The following is an 18,664-nucleotide window of genomic DNA, read 5'->3' on the forward strand; positions in this document are numbered from 1 at the left end:
ATCATAGAGTTAAAAGACATCCATCTCCTTTGAAATTATCTCTTCATTGTGGTGAAGTAAATTTTGAGTCATTTAAAATAATTATTTTCAAACTAAATTTATAATCTCAAATCAAATTCAATCTTGTTTGCATTTTACTTGAGATTCAGGTCAAATCTAAACTTAATAATGAACTATCATGTATTCTATTGTTTTTAAAAATTTCGTTATTTGATAGTAAGTATGTTATAAATTTATAACTTGATTACACAGAGACACGGAGGAGGACGGAGGGGATAAGGGAAGGCAGCAAGTAAGAGAATCATGGCATGGGCATGGGCATGGGCATGGGTAGTAAATAATAGGCCAAACGACTATTTCCCACCCAAGGTTTAGCGTTTTCTCAAAAGTCCCCCCTTTAACTATGGAAACACCAAACACCCACCCATGGCCGGTTAGATTTAACCAAACCCTAACGGCTGAAAATTTTATCTCCTTTTGCCCCCCTAAACTTTAAAAACTGAAATTTTTCCCCCGCCTAAGTTTTAAAAAATGACAGTTTCACCCTAGGGTTTGGTTTTGAAATCTCCGGCGACCTCTCCGGCTCCGTTGCCGACGGCCGCTCCCTCCGGAAGCAACCTCTCCTTCCGACGATCTCTTTCCTCCCATTTGGAGGTCCGATCGGCGCCCGGAGACGTCGTAGGAGACGAAGACTTCGTCGGGAAGACGAAGTTCTTCGTCTTCCCAGAAGAAGACCTCTGGGAAGACGACCGTCTTCCCAGACGAGGACGACGGCATCGGCTTCGTCTGGGAAGACGAAGAACTTCGTCTTCCCGACGAAGTCTTCGTCTCCCACGGCGTCTCTGGGCGCCGATCGGACCTCCAAATGGGAGGAAAGAGATCGCCGGAAGGAGAGGTTGCTTCCGGAGGGAGCGGCCGTCGGCAACGGAGCCGGAGAGGTCGTCGGAGATTTCAAAACCAAACCCTAGGGTGAAACTGCCATTTTTTAAAACTTAGGCGGGGGGAAAATTTCAGTTTTTAAAGTTTAGGGGGGCAAAATAGATTCTATTTTAGTTTATTTTTAATATTATAGCTAAAATGACGATTTTACCCCTACCACCGTTAGGGTTTGGTTAAATCTAACTGGCCATGGGTGGGTGTTTGGTGTTTCCATAGTTAAAGGGGGGACTTTTGAGAAAACGCTAAACCTTGGGTGGGAAATAGTCGTTTGGCCTAAATAATACCTAACAACTGACAGACAGATGAGATGAGAGAACATGGGATTGTGTTGTCTTGTTTAGAACATCATTTAAAGGCCTTGCATCTCAATTCAACTCTAACAAGCCCGTCAGGATTTGGATTTATTAATTTATTATTCTTAGTGTTAGAGATGAAATGTCGGTGGAAACAGTTATGGCCGTTGCAACGGGAGCTGTGAAAATCATTTTGTGGAACCCAGAAATGACATTTGGATTAATACAGTTTTTGGGATAAGTTTAAGGGTTTGATTGGATCATTATGATTCATGATGATGCCAGAAATTGCGCCAATTTGATTCCCCAATACTCCGAAAATGTTATGTCAGGAATGTGGTAAAAGTTAATAGTAGAATGGACGAATGCATAAAACAGTCAGCAGCAATGAAGCTGTAACACAAGGACATTTTGTAAGTGATTTGATAGTTTGAGCAAAATCTATATTCATTTTTCTATTATTTGTAATTTTTAGTATGTGTTTTTTTAGAAAAAATATCCTTGTTTTTAGTGGATAAGTGAGTATAAAAGATTATCAAAGGAATACTTTGGAGAACTTGGATATAGGCTTTGAGATTGAATTAAAATAGGATTTCTTGCCTTTGTCTTTCTTTTGGTTTTGTATATCCTAATGGTGAATGTGTTGTGTTGTTATGATAAGGGAATACGAGAAACTTAAATGCTTTACTATACTTATATGTTCATCTGATTTGGGTGATGCGTATGCAAGATTAATACATACTTAAAAATATTGGGTGTGACATCACCATTTTGTATTTAATGTAATGTAATACATATCATTTAACCAATTCAATTTTATTGCATTTAGTATATCACTGAAATGATACAATCATTTTGTATTATATATGACACAATCCACTTAGTCCAAATGGTGATGATAATATTCAATTATCTATTCTAACCTACCTTATCTAGTAGTGGACATATAGTCCCAATTGAATGATAAATTTTTTTTTCCTCACTTGAAAAGTGTTCGCCTTTCGTGTTTGTTCAAGGTAGGGACTTGCATATTCGTACAACGTGAATACATATGTTTATGTGGCATGGGTTATCTGCACGAGTTATCTACAAACTTCCAATGCCCTGTCAAGTCATTGGGATGCTAGACGCATTGCCAAATTTCCACCACTTGGCAAGTACACACAATTTTTAAAAGATAAGTTTACTTAATCAAATTATGTACGCCAATAAGGAGTGTCAACTTATGTACAAATATTATATATTATTATATGATTAAATGATTTAAAATTAAAGATAATATTCAATTACATCAAAACACATGATCATTAATGCACAAATCAACACTCGATGATTCATAAGGCTAATATCTTATTTCATCCTGTAATCTGTTGACTACTATGGAAAAACATGACTCGGAATGAGGAATAAGAGTAGATGAAAGCTGGGATAAGATGGATGCAATAGTGCAAAAATGTCAACAACATAGACGGTTCAAGCTGGAATTAAAACAATCATATAATTTTTTGTGTTGGAAATGATATACCACCTTCTGCTAGTCCTGGTAAAACAACTGAAATCAAGCAAAAATGTCTTCGGTGATAAATGATTGTTCTCCGTTGATAGAAGTTTCAGATGGGATTTCAAGCTGCTCATAGTTTAGCTGTCTGGCAGCTTCATACAAAGCAATGCCGACACTGACAGAGAGATTCAGACATCTAACATAAGTTTCAACCATCGGAATCCGAATAGTCCCACCACCAAAGTTTTCGCATTCACAGTCTTGTAATGCTTCAGGGGGTAGACCACAGGTTTCTGAGCCAAATATGAGATAATCACCTTTGCGGTAGGAGAATTCCTGCAAAATTAAAATATATATGTCTAAGCCAATGTTTCAGAAGAATTCAGTAAAGTAACTAAAGAGGGAAATTGAAAACACTGGACGGTAAGCATATAGTTTAAGGGTTAACAATGCTGAAACGGAAGACTCCTAAATGGAAGCAGAATGAGAAGGAAAAGAAGTCTCAGGGCCTCAGTTAATACCTCTTCAAGAACAGAATGGATTTTTGGAAAGCACACACTTTCAAAAATTGTATCAGACTAATCAAAATTTAACTGTGCATTGTTCTGTGTATGTAAGGCGAGTCAAGCTTGAGATCAATGAATCGCTGCACCAGAGCTTGTCTCATCAGTGATAGTTCTTCTTTTTCTCTGATGGTACTGTTTATCAATCAAGCAAGCCAAACTCAATCTCGAATTAGCTATTTTAGATTTGAACCAAGCTTTTGTTGAGGTTTGACTCGAATCTACCTCTACTTGTATAAAACATCTTACATTGCCCATGTCTTAGTATAAGTTCAATACGAGTGAACCATAAAGTGGAAACATGACAGAAACAAATGCCACTTGAAGAAAACAACAGTTTCTTATGTCAATGCTAACAAACATTATAAGGAGTCAAGGATTGGTAACCAAAAGTAGATTCAAAATTTGGCAACTTACTGAATGTGTTGCCGTTCCTCTTTTCGTAAATCCCAGCAACCGCTTTTTCCCTTCCTGTAACAGAGAACCAAAAACAACTGTAGTCAGAGAGGAGGTAGAAAGGTAAGACCTAGGGCACGGAGTAGAAGGTCTCAAAGTCCGTTGAGAAGTACCTGTTGCTTGAAATACTCTCGAAACTCTGACCATGAGCTATGAACTTTAACAACAACGTAACTGAACTCAAGGGTTAATTCTTGAAAACATCTTCAAACAGAGATTGGAGAATGAAGAAATTGATAATATAAACTAACATTTCCTTATTGGGATGGGAGCAACAAGAGACTTATATAACTAAATCTAATAGGGAAGGTCAATCAGGTTTGGTATTGCATGCCATGCTTTGGCATGAAAAGTGAGAATCTATGGCCAAAACCCTAACTGAACCCACAAGAAAGAGAAAGTATAACATAAATCATATTAACAGACATAAAACATAGAATGATATATCTTAAGTATTCTGCTGAGATTGAATCTGAAAGGATTGCATCATTAGTTCTAGTATTGTGCATGAGTAATGTCAACCAAAATCTAACAAAGAATTAGTTGATGTGACAAAAAGAGATTTCCATCAAATAAAACTAGAAGTGAAGAACTGCAGATAAAACATATGTTTGGATACGGCCAGTAGTCCAATCCAGCTCGCTTCAATTTTGTATCGTCCACTTGAAATCCTAATGGCTGAAAGAATGTTAATGCCCAGATGAGAACAAAATTTTAATAAAAAGATATTCAGGTGACAACAGGTAGTATATATCAACCCCAACTAGGTGCAGCCCAGCAGCTGATGCTGCACATGTTCTCGCAATGCAACCTGTATTTCCAGGGATCTGCCAAGGACAATAGAAATCTCAGAGCCAGCCTTGAGAAATTGAGGTTGTCTGCAACCCAAAAGGAAACATTGAGAAATTATGATTTCAAACACCAAAGCTTGAACACCCAAAATACCGTTGTGTAGCAAGTACAGCTCCATGTAAGCAAACACTTTTGAGGAAAACAAAAATTCACACAGGCGATAAACAGTCACTTCAGTAATATCAATGTTATATGAACCGAAGCACCTTTTGGAAGCTGATGCAATGAAAAGGCAATTGACTGCAAAAAGCTTCTTGATTTATGTTGATGCTAAAAATTGCACCAATGAGAGCTCCACCAAATTGGGATGCAATTCAGTGCAAGAATTAAGAAAAGTAAAATTGTGGTGATCAGAATAACTTTTTTTGGTGGTTCGGTCTGTTATTCAGAAGCTTATGTCTACCGTTATGTTATTGATAATTTTGAATGAATTTTTGTAGAATTACAAAATTGTTGTAGTCACAACAATTTGCAACCAGATGCTTCACTAATATACTCTCTAAATAGACTCAAAAATTTTCTAGAAATATTGTGCAATGCCAATTCAAATTCTTTATCATATTTACTATTGTATTTGGTCTGAGCTACTCCCGCTCGAATTCAAACTCAGATCAAACGAACCAAATTCGAGACAAAGATTGAACTCTTTTAGTCAAGTTCGGGTCAATGTAAACATTCAAGTTTGAGCCAGCTTAGATTGAATCCAAACATCAAATTCTCGTTCCAGTGTTGGGCTCTGATCGAGCTCAGCCAGGATACCATCAAGAAAATAAAGCAACACAACTGAAAGAAAGTTACGGTCTGATTATTATACCTGAGGAGAAACCAAAACAACTTGAAGAAACTTATTTGAGGAGACATTTCTAACAGCTTCACCAACTCCATGTGGCAGAGACACTCCATTCTCTCTTTCAGCTGCATCCACAAGATAAAAGAAATCAAAATTCAGACAATAGCAAAATCTAAAAGGCAAAAAAACTTGCATTCACAAATAAAATAGATAAAAAATTACGAAGAGAGCAGAGAGTGGAGAAGCGAAGTGAGGAGGAGGAAAAGTTGTGCTTGAATTGAGTGAAGCCGAGAGAGCGAAAGAAGGAGACTTTTGAACGAAAATGAGTATGCAAAGGCGTTATAACGTTCAGGGTTTTGAGACTCGTTGGGTCCATTCACTCACTCCGTCTTTGAGCTTTGCAGCAGCTGGGTTCTTCAGGGATGAGATGAAGATTGGGCAGGAGGCCGAGAGGCTGCTACAAAGGAGTCACTGTTTCGGCCTTATATCTTTGTTTGATTTTTTGCAATTAGGTCCTTTATCTATACTTATTTACACTATATTTGGCAAAATAATTTATTATTATTTATTTTTTGAATTTGCCTATATTTTTTTTTCACTTTCACTTATTTATGAGTCAATAATAAAATGATATACAGTACACGAAACTAAACCCATGTTTCAAAATTTAGATGGATTGGTCAAATTGGTTAAATTGAAAACATATTTAAAGTTGAACTAACCATGATACTAAATTAATTTACATTTGAATTAGGTGAATCAAATGGATTAATTTTATATTGAATCTTAACAACAGTAAAAAAAAAAGAAAATACACTACAACTGTTATTTTGTATGAGTATATATTATTTTGATATTTATATTATATAATCTATAATGGAGTTCATGAATTTGGAAAGTGATAAAATTTATAATTATTGTAACTTCAATCAAACCCATCTTATAAAAATATATATGTAACACATCATCAAATCATAATTTTATTTGATTAACTATTAATCTATCATTTATTTATTTAATTTGTACAATTCACTCAACGGTCAAACCGACCCTTGACAATGCTTGATCCAACCGTGAGAACAATGCACAAAACAATTCAAAAATGTTTATTTCTTTATATGATGAATACCTGCCAGTATAAATAACAATAATGACGTGTTTTGATGCAATTAGGTATTATTTTGTATTCATTGTAAAATACGTTTATTTTATAATATTAAAAAAATTGAGTCCTGATTTGCAAAATCTTTTTCTTATACAGAGCAGCCCTAATCGAAGGCCGCGAGTTCTCTTCGTTCTTATTATAATCACTCAATTCACAGAACCAGTTTCCATTCGATTCCAAAAAAAAAAAAAAAAAGGAAAAAAAATCCGTTGACAATATCTCTATCACGAACTGCGAGTCTGATCTCTTTGTTAAAGTCAAAATTACAATTATTTGGGTAAATATTATTTTTTTCTTGTTATTTTTGGATATCATTTTGGTTGATTGAGGTTTAGATTTATGTCACGTGGTTGTATTTTTAGGATTTAGGATTTTGTTTATGATTATTATTCATTTGTTGATCGAAAGTTGTTGGTCTGGATTAATTTCGTATATATTTGCTTATATTTTAGTGGTATGTTATATGGAGGTTTACGGTTTTATTGTGGTTTATTTTTGTACCAATTTGATTAATCGTGATAATATTGGAAAATTCTTAGATGCGATAATTTTTTCACGAAGGGTTTTTAATGATTTCACGAGGGTTTTTAATGATTTCGTGAAAAATTGGATCTTGATTATTGAGGTTCCAGAATGCGTTAGATTTTCAACTTGATTTTTTGATGGGTTTTGTGAGTTATTGTGTTTTCAAAGTTTGTGTGGTTGTGCTGAATGTGATGATGGTGTGTTGTGGAATTCATGTTTTGTTCTATGCTGTGTAATATGTTCTCATGTATATGACATTTTGAGGTTTTACGTTTAATTTGTCTTGGGAGGTATGTTCATTTTTTAATTAATTAAGCTATGGCAGATGTTTTTTATTTTTAAAATTTTTTGTGATTATAGGATATGAGTGATGATGCTTGATCTCCATGCAATTAGTGTAATTTTTGTGTATTTATAAAGTGATGGATTAAAAGTTCCAGTTCAATAGCTGAATAGCTTGGAAGCTTGCTTGTTGAACAGCTTAAGTACTTTTGGCTCCTAGCCAATGGAGAGAGGAACACCTCCTAGCCTTTTTGTTAATGATGGTTCTTTCATGGAGAGGTTCAAACAGCTTCAACAAGGCAAAGACAACGAAAAAGTGAGGGAGAAAGGCTCTACAGTAGTAGAGGAGTCTAAACCCATCAAGATTGTATCAGGGACTTCAACTCCCAAAATATCTTTAAGAAAACCTGTTGTGGATACACAGAAGTCTGGCCCTGCTACATCAGGTGGCAAGCTTGCATTCAGCTTGAAACAGAAATCTAAAGTTGTGGCACCTCCTGTTAAGTTTGGTGCAGATGACGATGAAGATGAGACAGATGCTGAAAATGGTTCAAGTGATGCACCAATGAAACGGCAGAAGTTGGGTCAACCAGAGGCATCTGAGGAATCATCAAGACAAGCGGCAGTTGGTAATTACTGTTTATATATAAATATTCTGTTATCTCATTGTGTTTTATTGGAAAGCCTTTGTGGATCTTCTGAAACTTTGATTTATTGGGTAACAAGAAACAGAGAAGACATAAATAATCTATGCATCTAGTGTTGATGTTTTGATAGCCTTTATTGCTAGTTTATGGTGCATGTTCCTCAACTTTTTACTCCTTGAGGAAGATATTGTCAATGTCTTTGCAATTATTTTTGTGCTCATTTTTAATGATTATTGATGTTAAAAACTATTATGCTGCTAAATTAATCATGTTCAATAGTTTTATGAGTCACACTGTGAGGGAAATAACCTAGGCATGTTCTTTGATCTTGAACTGGTGGATGAAGAGGGCAAAACATTCTTGAATATTTCTGTCTCATGAATGCAGCTTATACCTTAAGTACCACTCAACATTGGTGGAAAGAGATGTTCAATGAAAGATTTGGAATATTTGGCAGCCTGCTACAAGAGTAATTTGCATTCCCTTGTTCATGGTCTCGGTATTAATAAGTTTTATAAGTGATATGCAGCACCACCTTCCCCAAGTGATCCTACTGTGAAGAAAGTTGCAGACAAATTGGCAAGTTTTGTTGCCAAACATGGAAGGCAATTTGAGGATGTAACTCGTCAAAAGAATCCTGGGGACACACCATTTAAGTAAGTTGTGCTCTGTTCTAATTTCTCCAATATATGGTCTTTCTCTACATGTGTGTGGTTTTTTTTTTAAGGTTGGGGAGTTCTTCATACATAGTGGAGAAGTTAAATTCTGCATGTTGCGGCTTCTATTGTTTCTCTGCCTTAAAATCTTTTTTGTGCTTAAGGGTTTGGTATATCTTGTGTTTTATGTTAATTGCAGATTCCTTTTTGATGAGAGTTGTGCGGATTACAAGTATTATGAATATCGGCTTGCTGAAGAGGAAAAAACTCTTTCACAGAGCACAGAAACTCGGATTCCTCAAAGTGGTGGGTATTCTACATTTCTGCTTTAACACTTTTTATGTCAGTTGTATGGCTAAATGGAGAGAGGTGCATAAAATTTTGATTTCTTCTTGGAAATGTTCTCATGAGACAAGAAACACTATTTATTTCTATAATTAGTGGAAGTCTTAATGTTATTTTCCTCCTTTTCCCACTTTTTTCCCCTTTAAAGTTTGATATCTTCTTGTAAATATATTTATGATGTTGGCTTCTTCATTTGGATAGGTGGCATGAGCACTTCAGCCTCTAAATCGATTAATGTTTCTCAAAGGACTCTTCAGCAGCAAAATTATCAAACCCCTGCCTCAGCTTTATATGAAACCGCTGAAGAGCCAAGAACTTCTTTGGCTTCAACTCAAGCAGCTTCATCTGGAGGACCTGGCAGTGGTGTATATCTATCTCAATTAATTAATTTTGGATTTTAATTTAGATTTTTTTTTTCTGTAAACTCTTATAAAATAAGAAACGGTTCTTGCCATCCCTTATTTGGCGCTCTGTTAAATCGACAAACTTGTAATTTTACGTCTATTTGTGTTCGTTATTTAGTGCTATATTTTATGACTTTTTCTTAAACATTAGGTGAATCTAGTGGACCGCCTACTGCTGATCCTATAGCTATGATGGAGTTCTACATGAAGAAGGCTGCTCAGGAAGAGAAGAGGAGACAGCCTAAACAGTCGAAGGATGAGATGCCCCCTCCTTCTTCCCTTCAAGGTTTTTATCTGCTCATGATTGAAACAATTTTTCATTGGGTGGCTGGAAGCTTTTTATTCTAGCTCTCTTTCAGGAATCAACTGTTTACTGTCCAATATTATTTTTGTGCGAAACAATCATATCTTTCACAATTTTTTAAGTGCAGGTCCACCAGCTAAAAGAGGTCACCACATGGGTGATTACATTCCACTAGAAGAGCTTGAGAAGTTCATGGCTACCTGTAATGATGCAGGTGCTCAGAAAGCTGCCAAAGAGGCCGCAGATAGGGCAAGAATTCAGGCTGACAACATTGGGCATAAGCTTCTGTCCAAAATGGGTTGGAAAGAAGGTCCTTCCCCTTGCTCTTTTCCACGTATTTGATATGAATGATTGAAGTTGTAAATAATTCAAGCTTAGAAATATTGATGGTGGAAGTATCTGAATTTTTATGGCAATGGTTGTTCATTTATGTGCTTGTAGAAATCACAGGTCCTTTTTTATTGGCAATGCTTTTATTAACTTAGCATTATCTACCTTGTGTTTGATTGTTTATTCATTGTAAAGAAGAAGCTTGGAGTGCCTTCATAAGTGGTGTGATCTCTTTTGTATGACAGTACGTAAATTCTTTGCAAGGTCATTTGAGCTGCACCCCCCCCCCAAAATAAAAAAAGAAGTTAGGAGCTTTTTATCAAAGTTGCATTGCAATTTGGTTTTTTGAATTTAGAATTACATAATAAGTATATGCACACTGGCATTGTGTGTGAATGACTTATTTTGAAATTGTTGTATGTTAGTGTCTTGCCAAATAGGTAAATGGAGTAGATGTGGTTTCTTAGTGATAGAGGCTAGTCGGCTACTGCTTTTTTTTTTCATAATACATGTGTGAACTACATTTTTTTCTTCAGTTTGTCTGATTTTGGCGTTCATGGAAAACACTTGTTCATGTTTTCCATTTTGTTTTGCTTTATTAGATGGAGAAGTATGGTAACCCTACTCTGTGGATTGCAGGTGAGGGTCTGGGGAGCTCCAGAAGTGGAATTGCAGATCCAATCATGGCAGGTGATGTAAAGACAAACCATTTAGGGGTTGGTGCACATAATCCTGGTGAGGTGGCTCCTGACGATGATATATATGAACAGTACAAGAAGCGAATGATGCTTGGTTACCGTCATAGGCCCAATCCTATGGTATGATCTCCATGTTTGTTAAATTTTTTCCCATGCCATATACAATTGGTATGTGCTGATGGTGGTGGTTTGCTGATTTTGTTTTGAATTTTCTTTGACAGAACAATCCCAGAAAAGCATACTACTGAGTGGTGTGTTATTTTGTCATCAACTCATTGTCTATCGAACATTGCCTCCACGAACTACTTGTTATTTGAGAAAAGGAAAATTAGGTTTGTTGTTTTGGGACAGAACACTGTTGTATGTTTTGGTGAAATTAAATGCATACTGAATTGCTATATATATGCTGCCTCAAAATTTTGAGACTTGTATGAAATGGTCACTTTGTGCGTCAGCCAATCATGCTACTGGTGGTGGCTGGCTGTTCAACGAAAATATCCTGCTTTTAAAGTTGTGAAGGTCACTGCGAAGCATTGCCATTTGCTCCAGCCAGCCATTACCAGAGCTCAACGTTACCCTCATAAAAACCGCTCTCTTGTGCAGACGGTTAATCATGGAGTGTCGCCTCAATACATGTTTTACACATTTAGTTCCTAATAACTCTGTCCAGTTGCTGAATTTTCCCCAAAGCAATAATTTGTCAATTGTTTCGGTGGTTTGTTTGTGGGCTATTATTCAATATATCATAAAGAGTAAATTATCAATTTTTTATCCACTACAAATTCACACCCCCCCTTAAAATTCCAAACGATGCTTGAGATTAATGAACTGAAATGTCAGTTTGAACTCAGCTTGTTGGAGTTGAACAACAATTCGAGTTTTGATAGGCATGGATTGATTCCATCCTTAGGGTAAATATAATAATTTCATTGTTAAAATAAAATTAGTAACTATTTGAATTGATGAGTTTTATGGGAATTTTCTTGACTTGTATGATGACTAAAACAATAAATCAAACTTAATATCATCACTTGGTTGTACAAAATGCTGCAAAATCTTCCAGCATATCTTTCAATTTCTCCTTTATACTGCATATATGCTATCAAATCTCACTTCCAATTTCACACTCTTTCTCTCACGTGTCTTTGCTTCCCTCCACAGAAACATCTTCAACTTTACCAGAATTCTGAATCTGTACCGGAAGGTTCCCCACATTTATTCTCTGAAAATCCAGTGAGAAAAGCTGATGGCAACATTGGCTTTGGCATCTACAAGAAGAATAGTATCCCTTCAGAATTTCGATTCCTGTAATGCTGCAAGTAGTGCGTGCGATAATAGTGATCAGCACAACTCATTATAACTGGAATTTTCCCTGCAAAATTTACGAGTCCATCTCCTCCTCTCCTTTGATTGAACCCAGATGGTGGACAGATATTTCTAAACGAATGGTCAATTCCTGGAGGACATCCACAGCATGTAATGTAACTACGACTAGATGAGAAAGATTCTCAAGCAAAAAACGTAACCACCCTGGTCCCCTCATAGTCATTATTCAACTGGAAATATAAACTTCTAAATTGTTAACACATTTGAATCACACAATATCTTAGCAATCGTTGCATGCTATTCATGAACTTTGAACTAGTCTTATAAAATAGTGATTTTAATGTAAAAAAAAAAAAAAAAATTCAGATAAATCTCATATTTATAAAATAAATATAAAAAATATGTTAAATAACATCATTTAAAAATATATTTTGATATTTAATTAGACTATTAGAGGACGAAGATATTGTTAATATATATATACAAAGTATATAAGTGGAATTATGTGATTATTCGCTGAAATTATGCTCCCTAAGAAATACCACCTAGCTTCCAAGGTAAGACTTATGGAATTTATGCTTGATTGGTACATTACAATGGTCAAATTTTGCTGAGGCAAATGCTTGATTTTGAGGTCGGCAAGGTATAAAAAATAATACACACTATTATTGGATTAGAAGATCAGAAAATCCCATGCCCCTAAAAGTTAGAAACTATACGTAATCACCCACCAATCTAGGGTTTCTGCTAGGGCAGGGAGGGAGGGAGGGCATTCCACTACATTTGTTTGTTTGTTAGAGAAAAAGTGACATCCAAATACAGGATAATATTTCTGTATTTCTATTTGTATTTGTAGACAGTGCTATGCATTTAATGTCCTTTTTATTAAAATATATATTTATATATTGCAAAAGCAAAAGTTAGTGGCTTCAAAAAACACTTGCCATAATAATAATAATAATCTCATCTAATCTAAGGACTTTTTTTTATTTTTTAAATAGGTGATTGTGGTGGGTGCTTTGTAGTTGATTGCAACCATTAGATTTAGGTGGATGAGATGTTGCAAAGACACCAAATATTTATTTATTTATTTTTAGCTTTTTGTGTTCTATGGGTAATTGAAGAGTAGCCGATTTGGCCAAATTAGGTTTGGAAAATTGACAATTAATATATAATTAATCTTATCCTTATACATTATTAATTAGTGTGAATTTGTTTTCTCATTCAGATTTAACAACCTTTTTTTCGTCTCTTGAAACAATAAGGGATTTTGGTTACCAAATTCCACTCTGTTTCAATTGTGTTCATGATTGGTAACCTTTTTTTTAATTTTATAAAATTAGTCTTTTTTAATTTATTTTTAAATTACTAAAAAAATTAAGCTTAATATTTTAAATAAAACATTTTGTGTATGACCTATAAATTCTTTTTGAATCCCAACTAAACACTATGTTTAAAAAAAGAAAAAAAGAAAAATTGATGCTTCCTTTTAGGCTACGGTGTGCAAGGATAGGAGTGGAGATGCCCCAAAGGAAGAACTAAGCGTGTAATAAATAAAATTATGCTCTTCATATCCATTGGAATAGTTTTTATTTTCTTTTCACAACAAATCAATAAATTTAATTATAAAATCCCACCTGAAAATTTTAACCAAATTTGAAAATTCTTGATTCGTAAAATTTAAGAGTAGATTCGAATTGAGTCAAACTTGAATAATGATCAATTTGAATTTGCTTTGATTCAACACGAATAGCTTGAAATTAAGTTTAACTTGTTTGAATCATTGGATAAAAAAAATTACTAAAGACTAATAAAAATCTTTTGAATCTAAAACAACTCGTTGGAGAAGAATAAAAATTGTCAACAATATAAACTTTAATTTAAACTAATTTGAGTGTGAATTAAAATATCTTTAATCAAACTAAATAATGATTCGACCTAGATCAAATCTTCCACTAATCAAATCAAATTGGCTAAATTATTTATTTTTATTTCTAAATTGGTTATAAATTGAATTGAACCTAATTATATGACATGTCAAATTAAGGTTGAAATCAATGAATAAAAAATAAATCAAATGTCACAAAGGGGAATATGATTAAATTTAATAAAATAGTAAAAATATGTAGTAATTGAAATAGAATTGACTTGAGATAGGTTAGTAAGTAGTGTGAATTCCCTTCATTCATTCACATTTTAAAGTTTTTTTTTTTTTTTTTTCCTTTTAAATTTCAATCTTTACCAAAATAAATTTTCAAATGTTCAAAATAGTGAGCCAGATTGACCAGAACAATAGTCAGCAGCTTTATAGAGTTGACTTTTCTCCCAAAGTCAAACCCTAATTACCATAATTAATTATTCATCACATGAAAAAGATGGCTTTATATGAATGAGGCAGGTGGAACTTTGGATTATAATTTTGCCTACCAAGAACAACAACCTTTCTTTCCTTGCTTTGTTTGTCTTTTCTTCCTTCATTGGCATTGTTGCTAAAACCAAGCTACTATAATATTTGATATGGTTTCAATTTTAAGAAAATTTCAATTAGTTTTTAAAGGGTACATATGAACTTAGTTAAAATTGATTTGAATATTTGAGTTTAAATCAAATTAATTTGAATTTAAAATTAATTTTATTCAAATTAAATTTCGAGTTTCGACTTATTAATCTTGTTTGGGTTTGATCTAGATCAAATCCATTTCTATTGTGAGTATTACAATTATTTAAAGGTGATATTATATAATGATTAAATAATAGAAAAAATAAATATTAAAATAAAAAAGATAAAAGGATCATGCAAATGCAATACTATTTTTCAAACATTGAATATAATTAATAAATTAATATTATTTAAGAAAAATTTATTTGAAGATAAGAATCGAGTCGAGAGTGAAGATTATATTATATTTTCCTTGGGAAAATTATATCGTATGCTCAGATGAAGCAACATAATTATTTTCAGTCAACTTTTGTAAAATATTTCAGCAACCTCACAATATTCAAACAATGTTGACCGGATCTTAGACTAAATTATTAAATATATCAATAAAAACCTTAGATTAAGAGTCAGAGTCAGAGTCAGAGACATACATACATACATACATACATACATACATACATACATACCACAAGACAAGAATATGGTTTGGTTACTGCTTATTTTAGAGCGATTCACCTCCGAAATATGACAATTCAAAGCTACTTTTTCATCAAAGTTTTCTAATTAATTATTATTATTATTAAGAGAAAAATATAAATATAATAATTCTTAATTTTTATTTTTAAATATATATATTTTTTATAAATAATATGAGAAGTTTATTTGATTTATTGGACAAATAAACTTCACAACATAATAATGTCATTTTTATTTATTTATTTATCCTATAAATATTTATTTATGAAAGATTTATTTTCATGGTAACCAAAAAACAAACAAAAACATCATATTCTATGCCTAATAAAAAGATAAGAAAAGAAACACTTAAAATCCAAAGCAAAATCTCAGTTAAATTGTCAAGGCAGTTTAGTCAACGAACATGGGCCACATTTCATCATCATCAATGGCAGACTCTTGAGTTTTTCCCTTTTTTTAAGGGCATTTCTGAAACCACTTACTTCATATATGTGTCTCATGATCAGACAAAATTTGTTAGCTTTGCTCTTCTCTCTCCTTCTGTCTTTGGTTTTATTTTTTCTTGATTTCAGTGTTTTCATTTCACAACAAAGTGGTTCTGTGTTATATTCAGGCCACAAACTTAGGTACTTCAATTGTTTTTCAAACTTGTTCTTTCTTTTTTTCTGTTTTCAGTTTTGCAAGTTGTTTTTTGGCTTTCAATGGCTTCTGACGAAATTTATCTTTTGTCTTCTTGTTACACTTTTTTCCCCCCCTTTTAAGAACATAAGCATGGAAATGAGATTTAATGATGTTTGGTTGTGATGATTCTTCAGGAAAAAATGAGTATTTTGTACACACCACATGTCAATTTTCCAGAGAGTGAGTTGAGAAAGGACCAAGTGTTGATGGATTCAAGTCACTGTTATCAGGAACAAAGCCACCAGCAGCATAATTCCGGCCTAATGCGGTACCGTTCAGCTCCAAGTTCATTCTTTGAGAGTATGGCCAATGGGAGCAATGGGGGTGTTAATAATTCTGAAGATTATCGATATCTTCGATCTTCAAGTCCTGAAATGGACACTTTTCTGGCAAAATATATGCTGCCGTGTAACGGTTCTGGTGATTCTGGTTCTCATGATCTGCAAGAATTCGGGGAAAAAGCCATGAAACAAGAAGAGACTGAAGCTGTTCCTCAACAGAATGGTTATCCAAATGGGTCCTCCCAGATGATTTACCAAAGTTTAACAAACCATAATCTGACAATGGATACTTCATTTGGTGTTGTGAATCAGTCTATGGCCTTAGAGAATTCGATGCAAGCGAAAATGGGTACCGGAAATGGCTCCAACCTTGCCAGGCAAAGTAGCTCTCCACCTGGACTGTTTTCCAACCTAGGCGTTGACAATGGTATTTTACTTAGTTTTGTTTTTGCTGCAATTTGCATATTGTTTTATATCAATCTTTGTGTGTTTCGTTTGAAGCCAGGAATAGTTTTAGTTTGAATTCAATGAATTATGTATAATTTAAGCATTCATGTGTTTAATCAAGTTGCAATTTAGATGTCAAGAAATCTGTACACTTTATAGTTAATTATAGATATTAATCAATTCTGCATTCGTACACGCTTGTTCGTAGCTGGAAAGCAGAAGGATCTGTGGTCCCTTTCTTTGATCTTTAGAGGGTTGACTAGTTATGTAACATTTAAAAACCCTTTCTCTTTGACTTGATCTGGCTCAAGTAAGGGTTCTTTGCCAGATCGTAGTGTAAAGATGTAGGACTATAGAATGGAAGAATTTGCAGCCAGGAACAGTACAGAAAGCTCTTGCCTTTGAATTCTATGATGAAAAGCCTAATAATCTTAACTTGCATGAAAATTTGAGTTGCTTATGCTAATTTTTAGATGCTAATTATGTTTTGATCATTGCTTCGTTTAGTTGTCAATGATTTTCTAATGACTGGCAGAGTTTAATGTGCTGAGGGATGTGGGATGCTTTAGAGCTTCCAGTGGTACCAATGGAGAAGCTAGTCCCTCGGGCATTCGGTTAAACAATCATATAAACTTTTCATCTGGATCATCTTCAAGAATTATGCCTCGGATTGGTGAAATTGGGAGCCAGAACATGGGGACCAGTAGGCCGGAGGAAAAATTGGGCAGTAATAATGGTAGCACTAAGCAGTACATGTCGAATTTCTCGAGTGATTCTTGGGATGATACTTCATTCAGTGGCCTGAAGAGAGCTAGAGATGTTGATGGGAGCATGTTTTTTGGTTTGAGTAGTTTGGAAACTCAGGTAGCATTAATATGCAAAATCGCTTTAATGTTTTTCTTCTGTTTATAAAGGTCTTAAGCTGATGGTATTATGATTTATCAGAATGGAAGTTCTGGACACCAGCCTGCTCGCTTGATGCACCATTTGAGCTTGCCTAAAACTTCTGCTGAGATGGCTATTGTAGAGAAGCTTCTGCAATTTCAAGGTTCTGTTCCTTGCAAGATTCGAGCCAAAAGAGGCTGCGCCACTCATCCACGAAGCATTGCAGAGAGGGTAAGTATAAATCTCATTTAAATTATTCAATCAGTCCATTTCTCATGATGATTTTCTGTATGTGTAACCGGGTATGTGATTTCAGGTTCGAAGAACACGAATCAGCGAAAGAATGAGGAAGCTGCAAGAGCTTTTCCCAAACATGGACAAGGTAGTTAAGACCTTAGATTTAACAAATGACACTCACATGTTACATGAACTAAAAAATTGTTTATGTTTTCTTCATGACAGCAAACAAATACAGCTGATATGTTAGATATGGCAGTTGAGTACATTAAAGATCTTCAGAAACAAGTCAAGGTAACATAAAAGAGACTCACATGAACATCTAACCAAATCTATCTTCCCTCACCAAAACTTTATCTTTTTTGTGCAGACGCTCTCGGATACTCGATCCAAATGCACATGTTCAATTAAACCGAAACCATATTGAAGTATTCAGAATCCTTGTGTTCTGTCTGGTTTAATTGTTTTGTTTCTGTACAGATAGCAATAGAAAATTGGTGGGAGATGAAAAAGATGGCTAACCCTTCATTTCCAATTCACTTAAAAATAATAGGGTAGTGAGAAAATGTTGGTTGGGAGAAGAAATGCTGCTGTAATATATTGTAAGAGCCAATTCTGAATCAGTGGGCTAAATGGCTAGTGTCTTATCTGTATTTTAGTTTTAAAAATACAAGGAAAAAAAGAATTTTTTTTCCTGTCCTTCTATGAAGTTCATGTTCTTAACCATGTTCTGTGTGCAAAAGAAGAAAAGAAAAAGTTATTATATTGCTTGAGAGGTTCAACAAATTTGGAAGATCATGGTGTTTGGTCATGATTGATGGGTAGTAATTTATGTGGGTAACTTTAATTTAAATGAAGGGCATTTTATTGTTACAATTAAGTAAGAGTAAAATAGTTATAATAATGAAGTTTGAGGTTTGC

At 34.3% G+C, this 18,664-nt stretch overlaps 3 protein-coding genes across 6 annotated transcripts; 2 read left to right on the forward strand and 1 right to left on the reverse strand.

Moving 5' to 3' along the window:
* Window positions 1-2,562: 2,562 nt before the first annotated feature.
* On the reverse strand, window positions 2,563-5,865 carry LOC123213189 (putative tRNA (cytidine(34)-2'-O)-methyltransferase). The gene is made up of 7 exons (XM_044632571.1): window positions 5,617-5,865; window positions 5,419-5,519; window positions 4,511-4,579; window positions 4,372-4,430; window positions 3,866-3,926; window positions 3,714-3,767; window positions 2,563-3,069 (listed from the first exon to the last, which is right to left on the reverse strand). The coding sequence occupies exons 1-7, from the start codon at window positions 5,768-5,770 to the stop codon at window positions 2,791-2,793; spliced, it is 777 nt and encodes a 258-aa protein (XP_044488506.1). The 5' UTR covers window positions 5,771-5,865; the 3' UTR covers window positions 2,563-2,790.
* Window positions 5,866-6,675: 810 nt separating this feature from the next.
* LOC123214603 (SURP and G-patch domain-containing protein 1-like protein) lies at window positions 6,676-11,150 on the forward strand. 3 transcript variants are annotated; one of them, XM_044634475.1, is made up of 9 exons: window positions 6,676-6,836; window positions 7,565-7,995; window positions 8,543-8,669; window positions 8,869-8,975; window positions 9,216-9,377; window positions 9,570-9,704; window positions 9,850-10,032; window positions 10,692-10,870; window positions 10,972-11,150. In XM_044634475.1, exons 2-9 carry the CDS (start codon window positions 7,590-7,592, stop codon window positions 10,996-10,998), a joined length of 1,326 nt encoding a protein of 441 aa, XP_044490410.1. In that variant the 5' UTR covers window positions 6,676-6,836; window positions 7,565-7,589; the 3' UTR covers window positions 10,999-11,150. The 3 variants fall into 3 exon arrangements, with proteins under 3 accessions (XP_044490410.1, XP_044490411.1, XP_044490413.1); XM_044634476.1 differs by having other exon boundaries at window positions 6,686-6,836; window positions 7,445-7,995; XM_044634478.1 differs by having other exon boundaries at window positions 6,690-6,836; window positions 7,549-7,995.
* Window positions 11,151-15,690: 4,540 nt separating this feature from the next.
* LOC123214011 (transcription factor bHLH130-like) lies at window positions 15,691-18,469 on the forward strand. Of its 2 annotated transcripts, XM_044633692.1 has the most exons (7): window positions 15,691-15,838; window positions 16,028-16,601; window positions 17,157-17,485; window positions 17,567-17,737; window positions 17,823-17,888; window positions 17,969-18,037; window positions 18,114-18,469. In XM_044633692.1, exons 2-7 carry the CDS (start codon window positions 16,034-16,036, stop codon window positions 18,168-18,170), a joined length of 1,260 nt encoding a protein of 419 aa, XP_044489627.1. In that variant the 5' UTR covers window positions 15,691-15,838; window positions 16,028-16,033; the 3' UTR covers window positions 18,171-18,469. The 2 variants fall into 2 exon arrangements, with proteins under 2 accessions (XP_044489627.1, XP_044489626.1); XM_044633691.1 differs by lacking the exon at window positions 15,691-15,838 and having other exon boundaries at window positions 15,848-16,601.
* The last annotated feature ends 195 nt before the right edge of the window (window positions 18,470-18,664 follow it).

The sequence above is a fragment of the Mangifera indica genome, chromosome 4, assembly GCF_011075055.1.
Source record: "Mangifera indica cultivar Alphonso chromosome 4, CATAS_Mindica_2.1, whole genome shotgun sequence".
NCBI classification, from domain to species: domain Eukaryota; kingdom Viridiplantae; phylum Streptophyta; class Magnoliopsida; order Sapindales; family Anacardiaceae; genus Mangifera; species Mangifera indica.

What these genes read in the sequence shown, in the direction of transcription:
- LOC123213189 (XM_044632571.1), bottom strand. Translation starts at nt 5,770, where the DNA reads ATGGACCCAACGAGTCTCAAAACCCTGAACGTTATAACGCCTTTGCAT. An exon ending in CTCCACTCTCTGCTCTCTTC is followed by an intron (nt 5,520 to 5,616) that starts GTAATTTTTTAT and finishes TTGTGGATGCAG; the next exon opens with CTGAAAGAGAGAATGGAGTG. An exon ending in GCTGGATTGGACTACTGGCC is followed by an intron (nt 3,927 to 4,371) that starts GTATCCAAACAT and finishes CCTTGAGTTCAG; the next exon opens with TTACGTTGTTGTTAAAGTTC.
- LOC123214603 (XM_044634475.1), top strand. Translation starts at nt 7,590, where the DNA reads ATGGAGAGAGGAACACCTCCTAGCCTTTTTGTTAATGATGGTTCTTTC. An exon ending in CCCTCCTTCTTCCCTTCAAG is followed by an intron (nt 9,705 to 9,849) that starts GTTTTTATCTGC and finishes TTTTAAGTGCAG; the next exon opens with GTCCACCAGCTAAAAGAGGT. An exon ending in GTCATAGGCCCAATCCTATG is followed by an intron (nt 10,871 to 10,971) that starts GTATGATCTCCA and finishes TTTCTTTGACAG; the next exon opens with AACAATCCCAGAAAAGCATA.
- LOC123214011 (XM_044633691.1), top strand. Translation starts at nt 16,016, where the DNA reads ATGATTCTTCAGGAAAAAATGAGTATTTTGTACACACCACATGTCAAT. An exon ending in CACGAAGCATTGCAGAGAGG is followed by an intron (nt 17,738 to 17,822) that starts GTAAGTATAAAT and finishes ATGTGATTTCAG; the next exon opens with GTTCGAAGAACACGAATCAG. An exon ending in ATCTTCAGAAACAAGTCAAG is followed by an intron (nt 18,038 to 18,113) that starts GTAACATAAAAG and finishes TTTTTTGTGCAG; the next exon opens with ACGCTCTCGGATACTCGATC.